At 33.5% G+C, this 13,257-nt stretch overlaps 1 protein-coding gene across 4 annotated transcripts in view; it reads left to right on the top strand.

Moving 5' to 3' along the window:
* The window catches only part of LOC106670960 (carbonic anhydrase-related protein 10-like), a 307,401-nt gene that overhangs the window by 204,030 nt on the left and 90,114 nt on the right, over positions 1-13,257 (top strand). For all 4 annotated transcript variants that reach the window (XM_024227731.1, XM_014401668.2, XM_014401669.2 and 1 more), the window contains one exon: positions 12,461-12,556. In XM_024227731.1, the coding sequence (XP_024083499.1) occupies positions 12,461-12,556 (96 nt within the window). The remainder of the gene's footprint in view (positions 1-12,460; positions 12,557-13,257) is intronic.

Raw genomic sequence — 13,257 nt, 5'->3', positions numbered from 1 at the left:
AGAGCGAGCACCTCAGACGTCTCGGGATGATGACGGACGACTGATAGGTTATAGAAATAACCATATCATTACTGGACATTTTTCAGGCGACTCCACATGTTATTTATAAAAATCGTAATTCTCTAAGAAAATTTCTAAACTAAAATCCTATTATATGCTTCTAGATGTTCTATTAACCAAAGAATTTATTATTAATAATTATGTAAAATAAGTTGAGTTGAAACCGTCGTGACCGGTACTCGAACCTACGACCTGCTGATAAATACCCCTGCGCATCTACCATTTGATCTATCGTGACTTCCGTCTTTCTTATATTTTGTATAACAGTTACTTTGGTTAATAGGACCAACTAAAACATAATATATTATTTAAAATTACTGAAGGACTCGTACTTCTCTAACTTAGTAGCTAATTGATATTTTTCACCATGAATCTAATACGATTACAGGTTTTTTGATTATTGGTAAAATTAGGGAAATGAAAAAAGTTGGGCCGATTAGTTGGTGTCTGGAGGACAGACAAGAGGACAAGTGGTAGAAGTGCCGGACTACTGATCTGGAGGTCATGGGTTCCAGTAATGTTAATTTTTCAACTCGATCATGCTGTGCATAATAATTATTACCAATTCAAAAGCTAATTTAAACCCTTATTATACATGAACAAAATAAACAGTAAGGCAGGTTTATAAAATATAATTATGGATAAATTAAGAATTTTTCAGGTCTCTACCTTTTTGTTTGATATACACAAACATGTATTAAAAATATTTCGATTATATACAAATTACTATGTTAAACTGTTCTAAGTCTCATTGTAAGAAAATATTGTGGATAAGTGAGAATGAGCCAAATTATGTGTTTTCAGAAAAAAACATTGTATTTAACTTCACTAGTTTCGTGGTCCGCTTGACCAATTAATATCTTACAATTAATTAAGGTTTTCAGTTGAGATAAAAAAGTAAATGGCACGAGCTGGATTCGAACCCACGATCTTCGGCTAGAGACGCCGCTGCTCTACCACTTGACCTATCGTGACCTCGATCCACTCGGACACTACCTTCCCATATCGCATGATTTTATCTCAACTGAAAACCTTAATTAATTGTAAGATATTAATTGGTCAAGCGGACCACGAAAATAGTGAATTTAATAAGTTTAAAATGAAGCATACTTCACTAAAGCTCTCCGTGGCCATTTCATTTGTCGCCGAGAATCCAATTGATTACACGACATTTGAAAAATGACAAAAAGGAGGGAAAATTCGAAAGGTGTGGTTGAGATGGGAAGGTACTGTCCGAGTGGAGCTCAAGTGGTAGAGCAGCTGCGTATCAAGCCGAAGATCGTGGGTTCGAATCCCGCTCGTGCCATTGATTTTTTTATCTCAACTGAACACCATAATTAATTGTATTGTATTTAACTATGCATTTGATATGAAAAATAAACAAAGCAAAATATCACGTGGCTCGTTATATTTAATGATTATTGTTGATTTTTTTAAATTTATTTATATGAGCTCAAATCAGCACATGTATGTACATATATCCACACGTTCAGAGTTGAGTCTATCACTTTTAGCAGTCCACCATCAATTCTCCCTTTTGTAATTTGCAATAAAAAAACGGCAGTCCTCGAAAATCATCCCCATCCTGTGTTGGTAATTCAGGGTCAGATATCATTCATTTCTGTCCAGCTAGCGAGGTTGGGCTATCAAGTGCTAGGTCAGCCTCCAATGCAAACAGTTCCTAATTCCAAATCATACTTTTAATCACTCTTAAATACATTATTTCTTATTTACATACAATTCACGCAGTTAGGGTGGTTAAGTACTACATGTTTTTTCATCACCCTTTACACCTATTATTAACTAACCGGGTGTGGTCAACAGCTAGGTCAATTTTTGCAACGAATGCAGTTCCAAACCCTTTCACATTCTCATTCTTAAATACCTTCTTTCCTATTTACATATCATTCACTCAGCTTGTTGGATTGATATTCTTTCATCGCCCTCAACTTATTTTATGTAACTAACCTAATCGATGCTGTGCTGAATATTCTGCCGTTGACCATTTCACTCTACACATTCACGCCAATAAATAAATTCACTCTCAACACCCGCAAGATACACAAAAATGCCATTACTGTATACAATAAACAAGCCTGTTGCCTCCAAGAAGAGAAACAGGGGACCCAAATATTCGATGTCGTGTTCAAGCAGAATTCTTATATCGGGTGGCCCTTCCTTCGCGCTCTCTATATGGAGCCAAGGAATTGCACACTTCAATTATGTATGACACATTGAGAAATCTTTCTCTGCCTGCAAGAAAAATACGCTGAATTGATGTACTTTTGAAAATTTTATTATCATTTGAATCAATCCATTTTGATGCCATAGGGTAATGAGAGTAAAGGATCTGACTACCTCGCCAATTCAACGATCCTAAATAAACTTTCTAAGCGTTTTTTTTTAATTCATAACAAGAGAAATACCCGCCAGCACGGCGACTTTGTTTAAACAAAGCCGTTGAAGAACACGATAGACTTTTATGTGTAAACTTGCTGCCCAGAATTTTCTTTTTGCCAAGCACCCTTGAGGTGACTGCTATCTCGTCGGACACTTTCAGACAGGGAAAGTATGAGTATGTGTGATGTTTGGCGTGTTTACAAAACATATTTTATGAGTTTGTTTACACGTATCTCCCAGGGATTGTATGGAATCTATCGACCGGTTGCTGCTTCCCTCCTCACAAGGCTATATTATTGTAAAACTCAACTACTACCTTTCCCTACTTGCGTTAATACACGAATGTTGAAGTTCGAATTATTTTATGTATGGGATAATTTCAATTTAAAAATCTCCAAACAGTGGGGTGTGAAGAATGTTTGAACATGAACATTGTAAAAAAATGACGGGTGTATTATAAATGTGTCCTCATTGTTTCATTAATTTATCATTTTTTCCTGCACGAGGTGTTAATTTAAAAAGTAATCATCCTTTCGTTTCGTAAAGGAGGGAAACTCGTTTCCTTATACGATACGTCGCAAATTATCTTCTTAAATTTTCAAGAAGGGGGAATTTCATTCGGACGACCTCTCGCCACATCAGCTTCAATCTCACGAGACTAAGATTAAACACTCTTATTTTTACATTATTACACGGGGAAAGAGTATCTGTTAAGTTTTAAACGCTTTGCTAACTCTTTGAAAACGAGATGGGTTGTAATTGGCTTAGAGGATAACTTTTATACTTTCAGTCCCGTCGAAATTCCCCTCATCAAACTTCAAGCTACTAATTTTCACAATATTTTTCACTCACCTTTGATTTTATTTCAAAGATTTTACTTCATTTAAATCGGATCGATGGCAAAACCAACAGTTCTTTTAGGGTCAAATAAAGAAACAAAGCAAACAAATTAGTATTGTCGTCAACCTTGATGATTTGATGATTATGTAAACGCATACTGATGGATGATTGTTAATGCTTGATCAATATTGATCTATTCCTGCCTGTTGATTCTGAGGAATACAGTATGGTTAATTATCACCTGACCCGAAATGACTTGTGGTAACATTGGGTAAAGCAAAGACGATCAAATTAGTTATATATCGAAGATCGTTTACGTGTTTTTATTCTCTCTAATAAAATATCTCAAATAAACAATATTAACAAAGATAATAAAATAATTGAACATATACATAAATACAATAATATTGCTTTATAAAAGAATTAAATTACATTAAACAAGATGAGTGTCGACTATGCGGGCCGCACTAAACCCTCAATAGTGATATAGTAACCAGCATTGTTGCCTGACTGAAGTGATGAAACTGATACCTCCATCCACTTGAAGATGGTATGTATGGTGGTGAAAAAAGGAAGACATTTGTTGGAATGGAAAAATTTGGAAAATTGTTCTTTTTTCCCCTACTTCGTAGAAAATTGTTGGGATCCTTCTTATGATTGTGTAAGGTCCAATTGCAACAGGATCCAACTTATTGCGATTTAATTTGTCTCTTTTTCGATGTACAGAACATTAATCTTGAAAATATACTTCCGTTGTACGATTCGATTTTTATCTACATTTATTTTATTTTTTATGTGAAAAGTCTTCCTAGAATAACTAAAAGCTATTCTGCGGTCGTCTTCAAGCGTTGTTTCGCTGTCGCCCAGAAGAGGTAATATGGCTGCTCTAATTGTTTTATCCAATTTTCTAATGTTAATTCTAAGGGCTCGATTTGTGAAACTGACAAAAGAACATATTCTTCTAGTTGAAATTCTTGAAAACAAATGTTCCTCACCTCTTTTAAAAGTTCTTTCCGAATATCTTCAACCATGTTTAGAACAACTGTTCTATAGAACTTAATATTTTTTTAAACAGTTTTTCCCTTTTGAATGGGTGTTTTACTAAAATATACTAAATTAAATGCCAGGTATCCGGATATCCTGGTTCTATAAATTGCTAGGTCATTTCAGCCCCAAACGCAAGTTCAGTTCCACACTCTCACTCTCTCTTAAATATATTATTTTTGATTTATGTATCGTTCACTCAGGGTGGTGGAGTATTGAATATTCTTTCATCACCCTTTAATCCAATTATATAGCTCACCTAATTGAGGGTCGATGTGGTACTTATTATTTCGACATCCGCCCTCTTACCCTACATATTCACGCCGATAAATACCAAAAACAGCCCTGTTTCCTTCGAGACCCAGATACTCGCTGCGGAGCTCAAGTTCAATTTTCTATCGGGTGGGATTCCCACGCGTTCTCTAAGAGTATCCAACAAATTGGTCATTTCGGAGAGATAGAAATAGGTAAGACACATGGAACAACTCTTTTTTGCAAGCCAGAAACATTCGCGGGCTTTGGCCCAAAAGTATTTGTCCGTGTATCAACCTCGCATGGGCCAGTCTTAAAAGGGTGAGGATGACCCATTTTATTCGAGTCAGGCCATCCAAGGGCCACCTATGGACAGTGCTTTTGATACACGAGGCCTCTCTGCCAATCCGGCCATAAGCCAATTATATTACCTAATAAAAGAAATATATTACATCCATTAAACAAGGTGACTTCATCAGCTATGCGGGCTACTCTAATAGGACATACCTAGCCGCTTCTCTGAGGTCGTTGCAGTGGTGCCAACTTACATATATTAATATTAAATTTTATCGTGGATTCAAATAATTTTAGCTAAACAAAAAAATAACTTTTTGGCATGTAGATAAAATACTTGTCTGGTTTCGTTTTTTACTTTTAATATTTGTTACAAAAATATTTCTAAGGTTTGTTTAGTAAAATTGCAGCGAGTAGTATTAAATATACGGGTTGCTTATTAGACAATACTTTATTTACCAACTAATTAATATTTGACCATTAAAAACGTATTCTATTATTGATTTCTAAGGAAAAAAATATTTGCCTAAGTTGTCGATGTGACTTCGATCAGTTTTAATTCATTCATGCTATTGACAAAAGTAAACCAGTATAAAATTCGTATGCGCTTTATGCTTCAAAAGATAAAAAATTATATAAAACTATTATTAAAAAATTATCGCCAAAGTTCGTTAAAGTTGGGTTGGCGGTTATTGTTACCAAAAAATGCTCAATCCAAAAGCATGCTGCTATAGAAAAAAAAGGAAAATCTATCATGAATCTATTATTGGTTGATTCTAAAAATAATTTAATGCAGATTTTTAATGGTAAACTTGAATTTTTTCAGAACCCAATTTAATTACAAAATGAAATATAGTTTTGACAATCATAATGAATAGAAATTATAAATGATGGGGTGAGTGTGGAGTTCAATCCTTTTTAAAAAAGATAGTTCCTACTCACATTAAGTTTTCATTAGGTAACATTTATTATTGAATTTACAATAATTAGATGGTAGGCATATATTTAAGAGGTCTATTATATCATTTTTTACAAATTCGTTAATAGAATTCTCGGGAAGTTTTTGTTTTATGAGTTTAGTACATTCTTCAACGGGGATATTTGTGAAAACTCACTTTTTTAAAAAGGATCATAATGAATTTCTAAATAAATCAATCTATATCGCTCGGTTTTTAAGAAGAAAACTATGAAAAAATCAGCGCGAACATGCGGACCCGACATGTCTAGAACCTACTCGATCTAAGAACTTAGAGCATATCGTGCAATATTCCTTCTCTTTTTAGGAATTTTATGTTTTAAAGTTAACTTTCTATTTATAATTCTATAGTCATAATCTGTAGAAACGATAAATATGCATAATACGGGAGCAATATATTCGAATTATTCGAATAGGTTTCTTTGCAATGGAAAAATACAAAGCAAGATAGATTAAATTTTTTGCTCTGGGCAGATTCTTGTGAACTTTGTCCTATTGAACCTTACTTCCGATCCTACATCCCGACCCCTCAGTTCTCGTCTCGATCTAGAAAATTCCACCTTGATCTTCAAAATTTCCTACCCCTAAGTTAGCCCCCCTCGCAACCAGCACCCTGGAACCTGATGTTTTTTTCTGTATTTTCACTCATTTCCAACTATATCCACTATTCCAACAATTTCCAGTTTTCCACCCACTCTGCAGGATCCAACATCACATGGCGGCCTATGTCCATAAAAGCTCCTTTTATTTGCCACCCTAAACAATTAATAATATTTCGCTTACCATAACAAATTATATATGTATATGTATATGTATAAACATGTTCACATTTTGTGTTTCAACAAAAACTGTTATATTATTATACATATCTAGATCAGATATAAACATTTTGAACTATTCCAACACCCATAGAAAAAAAATCATATCGGAAAAGTGAGAATTTGAAAAATATTGCCACATATTCTAAAAATAATAATAAAAAAATCAAAATAACGCCTTTTATTTTTAGATTTGTTGATTAATTGAAAAATCGATGTGTTTCTATAGATGGCAAATTCAAAGTAATTTAATCATCCCGGTTGTTGGCATCCAACGGGATGAATGTGCTGATTGGAGCTCACAATCTCTCCTATTGAATGAGCCTAATTATACCTTTTACTTTTATAAGTGAAAAAAAGTGATTATCTTTCACGATCAATTGGCCTCCGAGTGAAAAGCGGCGACTAGGCATAAAAAGAAACCCTTTCGGTTAAAAAAAATCTTCTCTTTCACCTATTCACAAATCCACGCTTAATTCCCCTACGTTAATTGAGTCAAGGTGAATCTTTTAACTTTATTTTTAAAGGCCTTTAATTAACGTTTGATGTCATAAATCGCAATACAAAACACATAAAAAATGACATAATTTACTTCAGCTAATCAGTTACAATTATACACTCAAATACTAACGATGTGTGGGAGGATTTGAATGCCTAAATTTCGTATAAATTCTCATGCATGTTTTGTTCACCTAGAACACTTTTATTTTCTTGACTTGCTTATTAGACCACTAATATGCTAAGTAAATTCCTTTTTGCATATAACAATTTATTTTTAAATAAATCATGAAAACAAAAAGAAATAAATGCAAACTAATATTAAGTTCACTAATTTCTTGGTCCGCTTGACCAATTAATATGTTACAATTAATTAAGGTTTTTAGTTGAGATAAAAAAGGCAATGGCACGAGCCGGATTCGAACCCACGATCTTCGGCTACATATGCTGCTGCTCTACCACTTGAGCTATCGTCACCTAGAATTAGTCAAGCGGACCACGAAATTAGTGAATTTAATGAATTAAAATGAAGTACACTTCACTAAAGCTCTCCGTGGCCATTTCATTTGTCGCCGAGAATCCAATCCGAACGACATTTGAAAAATGGCAAAAAGGAGGGAAAATTCAAAAAGTGTTGTAATGTCGTATATATTTCCCTTGTAGGTATTTCGATTAATATCAATTAAAAACATGTTCAGTGGTCATTTCAACCCTGAGCGCATGCGAAATATGCATTCAAACAATAAATACATTCACACCTATATACACAATTAATCACAATTAATTTAGGTTTTTAGTTGAGATAAAAAAGTCAATGGCACGAGCGGGATTCGAACCCCACGATATTCGGCTAGATACGCCGCTGCTCTACCGCTTGAGCTATCGTGACCTTGATCCACTCGGACACCAACTTCCCATCTCAAGCCCACCTTTTGAATTTTTCCTCCTTTTTGCCATAATTCATAAGGTGGGGTTGAGATAGGAAGTTGATGTCCGAGTGGATCGAGGTCACGATAGCTCAGGTGGTAGAGCAGCGGCGTATCAAGCCGAAGATCGTGAGTTCGAATCCCGCTTGTGCCATTGACTTTTTTTCATCTCAACTAAAAAAAAAAATTCTCGGCGACAAATGAAATGGCCACGGAGAGCTTTAGTGAAGTATACTTCATTTTAATTAATTAAATTCACTAATTTCGTGGTCCGCTTGACCAATTAATATATTACAATTAATTAAGGTTTTTAATTGAGATAAAAAAGTCAATGGCACGAGGTTGAGGTCACGATAGCTCAAGTGGTAGAGCAGCGGCGTATCAAGCCGAAGATCGTGGGGTTCGTATTCCGCTCGTGCCATTGACTTTTTTATATCAACTAAAAACCTTAATTAATTGTAATAAACTAATATTAAGAGATAAACATGTTTCAAAAATAAATGTTTAGCAAAAACATTTCTATTTGATGTTTTTTTAATGTTCTTAAATATTGTTTTATTCTTTAGAGGAAATTGTTTTATTAATAAATCTGAAAAAATATTTATAAACATTATTGTTAAATATGTGGCATTATTGTTTAGTACAGGGAGTCTTGTAAATTGTATTTTAATTGATTCCGTAAAAGTAGTTCAAAATGTAGCACATATTCAGATTCGGCCTAAATGGCTCATTTTGGTTGAAATCCATTATTTAAAAATAATTATGCGAGTGTTTTGCTATTTGGAAGTATTTTGGAACCTACCATTGAAAAATGGCAAAAAGAGTTAAAATGCGAAACGTTGTACGTTGAGATGGGGAGTTGGTGCCCGAGTCGCTCAATTGGTAGAGCAGCGGTGTATCTAGCCGAAGGTCGTGGGTTCGAATCCCGCTCGTGACTCTAGCTTTTTCCTCTCAACCAAGACCATTCATAAAAAGAATAATTAATTGAAATCTGTATCTGTTGATAACTACATAATAGTCTATCAGATTTATAGTCACAGGTCACATTCTCTCTGATTAAAAGCTATGTAAATAATAGAACGGTAAGTATTGAGTTCTGTGGTGGGCTCTCACTTTTGGAACCTTTGACACCCTGTTAAATAGACTGGAAATCTTTAATCTTTAACCTTAAATCGTAAGGTATACGACCTGGTTGCTACTGTCACAGGAGAAACAATAAAAGATAGAACCAAATAATGCAATAGTAATATAAAAAATTACAGAATAGGAAAGAAAGAAAAAAAAAACTATTGGCCAACAAAAGAAAAACTCTACTCCTAAAAAAATTCCATGAAGGAAAATTGAGAAAAAATAACAAATACGAACCAAACCCTGATCCGGGTACGTCCTAGCTTAACTAACCCAACATATCTTACCTCCCTCAGAAAAAAGACTATACAGTAAACTGTTGTTAACCGCGCTTTCACTCTTCCGGGATTGCAACATAAATCATGCATAGAGGTGGCTAAACAATAAAAAGGAGTCATCCACCTGTAAAATACTTGAAAACAGTGCAAATATTCTTTCTTGTGATTCAACAATGACTCAGACTTCGAAATCGGTTACAAAAGTTTGGGCTCGTGTTGTGATTAGAATATAGATGCTTAACTATGGTGCATGTCCGTATATACAGCTATCCTGTGTGGAATAAACTTTGTATGTTATATTGTATTTTTCTTACTGAGAAAACCTGAAATATATATAAGTTCATACATAACATTGATGTTCATATATAATGCGACATAAAAAAATATTTCATTGGTACCCGGATGGAGGAAAATTCTCTCCATATCTGCGGTGATATTTCATGTGTATCGCTTACGGACAGTAAGAGAGTTCCGTATGTGTTTTCCTCAGTATGAAACAATTATCTGGAGGAAGATGGGGTAAAGACGTAACAGCACTTTATAACATATAACAGGACTGTATAATTATAAAAGGGTGTTCCTTTCTTTGGTCATACGGTGGGACAGACTAGGTACTAAAGGCCAAAAGCTTCTATCGCAGGCCCAAAGTTAGGATTTAAATTAAAAATATACGTTATTGGGAGAGTTCTCACTCTTTACTTACTCTTCCTGTACAATTTTCGTCTTATAGGTCTATTAACATTTTATGTATTTTAAATAAAGTCCTAGATTCAATACGCCTTATTAATCAGGAAGTGGAAGAGGGTGTAGTACTTAAACTGCGTTAATCGTGACAGACAATATTAAAATGAATATAGATAAACAGTAATGTTACAATCATGACGTGAGTAGATTTTAATCATCCTTTTAATAGTAAAAGTCATCAATTATTTTGTAACCATTGTAAAATAAATAAATTCCCAGATAAAGTAGTAAATTGGTACGAGTCTTCCTTAAGTAGTAGATAATAACAATTAATAACTAATAACTGTAAATTTTCAAATGGGGAAACTATAAATCTTAGTTATAAATATCTAGTTATAAATAAAACTAGTCTTTCAAGACTTTACAGAGCATTCTTATTTTCTGTTTATACAAATAATATAACAATTGTATTCTTACAGCGTAATTTATAGTTTATGTGCAGATGATTTACATAAAAAGCAGTTAAAATAGGTAACATTAACGATGAAATTAGAAAAGTTAACGAAGAACATTAATAAATAAACCAGCTAACTTTAAAACAACAAAAATGTAAAGTAATTATTTTTGTATGTAGTAAATTACTGAAAAATTAAGACAAGCTAAAATAAGGTTAATATCAACAATAATAACCTAAATTATGAAAAAATTTTAAAATGTATTGGATTAAAGTTTCTGAACAACCTCACCTGGGAACTTCTTGTATTGAAAACTTATTATTTTATTTTAGCTAAGTTCTAAGCTAAAACATCACACAAAACTGTACAAAGTAGAAAATAACTTCATTTTATTGTAAATATGTAATTTACATAAGATCCTGGTGATCAAATGTTGCTTGATCCATAAATAAATCTATCCTTTTTAAAAAAAGATAGTTCTTACTCACAGTAAGTTGTTTTCCAACAATCCGGATTTCAAGCCCTTAGCTCATCATCAGGTTGAAGAATTTCTACAACCATGTCTCTCGAAATGAATTGCAAAAGTAAACCCGCACCCGCCGATACCCCCTCCTACGCGGCGTTCCAATGAGAAGCTGGTTTTTTAATGGCTCTCAATTTGAACGTGCGAAAAGCGGGAATTATAACACAAGTAAATATTATAATGGTAAATACTGTAAGAAATTAATTATAAATTAGTGATTAAAGATAAAAGATAAAAAATTAAAATAATACCTTAATTTTTGTTTACCTTAATGTTTTTAAGTGAAAATTTATATTACGGTGTAGAGAATTAATTAGTTGGAGGAATTATTTGAGATGCTCTAATGTTCCCGACCATATGCATAAAATATCGTCTACATAGCGTCTACAATTCCTCCAACTAATTAATTCTCTACATCGTAATATAAATTTTCACTTAAAAACATCCTCTCAAAACCTAAAGACAAGGTAGACAACCTGGCAAAAAGCGGGGTTTACCAACTCAATTGTAATGATTGCGATATTAAATATATAGGACAGAAATAAAAACGAGAGTAAAAGAACACTTGCCTAAATCGAAGAAATTTTCGGAATTTAAGGACCATCTATAAGAAACAAAACCTAATTTCGATTCAAATTTAAATACATCAGTGTTACATAGTTTCAACAAAGGGAGAGAACTAAATTGGTTTGAGAAATTTGAAATTAAAAAATGTAAAATTGAACATGGTGATAAATGCATTAATAATATAACAGATTTTGATCTACCTCCCATTTTAAATATGTACATAAATAATATCAAACATCCAAATAATTAATCTAATTATTTTAATTGTTATTATTTTTATAGTAATTTATAGTAATATTAAGTATTTATTATTCTAATATTTATTTGTGTTATAATTTCCGCGTTTCGCACGTTCAAATTGAGCGTCATTAAAAAAATCAGCTGATAATTGGAACGTTGCGTTGGCGGAGGTATCAGCGGTTCACTTTGCCAATTCATGTCGAGAGACATGGTTGTAGAAATCCTTCAACCTGATGATGTTCTAAGGGCTCGAAATCCGGATCGTTGGAAAACAACTTACTGTGAGTGGGATCTATCTTTTTTTTTAAAGGATTGAACACCGCACTCACTCCATCATTCATAATTTCTGTAAATAAATCGTTCATTCATTTTCTCACTCAATCGATTTCTACATACATAGATACAATAATTTCACTTTTATAATAATAGTATTTACGTTGACAGTTTATTTTTCTATGCGTTGTTTTTTGTTTTCAGATCCAAATATTCGGATTCAATTCGCAACTGTATTCGAATTTTTCTGAAGCGGTCCACAAAGCGCAGGGGATCGTCGCCATATCCGTACTCCTCCAGGTAAGAGACAAAGTGAAAATTTCGTCAACTGAAAAATCCGGTTCGGAAAAGTGGATACAATAGGCCGGAGGTAAATAACTGAGAGAAACGGATAAGTGGGTAAAAAAATTTCGACAGGGCTGTGACTCGCCGTCGGCGTTGGCGTGGTGCAGAAGGGGAAGAAGATGAGATTCAATTGAGAATAAGAAGAAAATGTAGACATACTTCGCCCCGGCAAGGTTTTATTAAGTAGAAGAATGGTGGAAATCATATAGTCATTACCTTACACGGATCCCGCCTGTACGGAGAGGGAAATTGTCCTCTAAGCCGGCTTTTATTGAGATGGCAACGTTGTTTCCAGTTCCATCCCCCTTGTTTTATTTCTTCCAGGAATTCCGTAAATAAGACATACCACCCCGTTATTCAGGGTTTACACAAGTCTTATTTTGCAATGTTTTTATTTATATTATTATAACTATTAGCAATTCAAACGTTCCGTAACGTAGAATGAAAGTTTAGTTCTATTTGGTTTTTCAATAGTATTCAACTGCTCATTGGAAAAGCATTGTATAATAAAGTCTGTCTTTAAAACAAATGATTTATTTGCAAGCAAATTTAAATTAACCGAGTTGTATAACGTTGGGGGATTAATGCTTTTAAATAATCAAAAATTGTTAATAGTCGTTCAAAAAGAAAAACAACTTCTTATNATACTTATTACC

This window comes from Cimex lectularius, unplaced genomic scaffold (assembly GCF_000648675.2).
Source record: "Cimex lectularius strain Harlan isolate CLEC.00 unplaced genomic scaffold, Clec_2.1 scaffold38, whole genome shotgun sequence".
Classification (NCBI taxonomy): Eukaryota; Metazoa; Arthropoda; class Insecta; order Hemiptera; family Cimicidae; genus Cimex; species Cimex lectularius.
The sequence above is the reverse complement of the archived record's forward strand: the minus strand, read 5'-3'. Positions and strand labels throughout refer to the sequence as shown.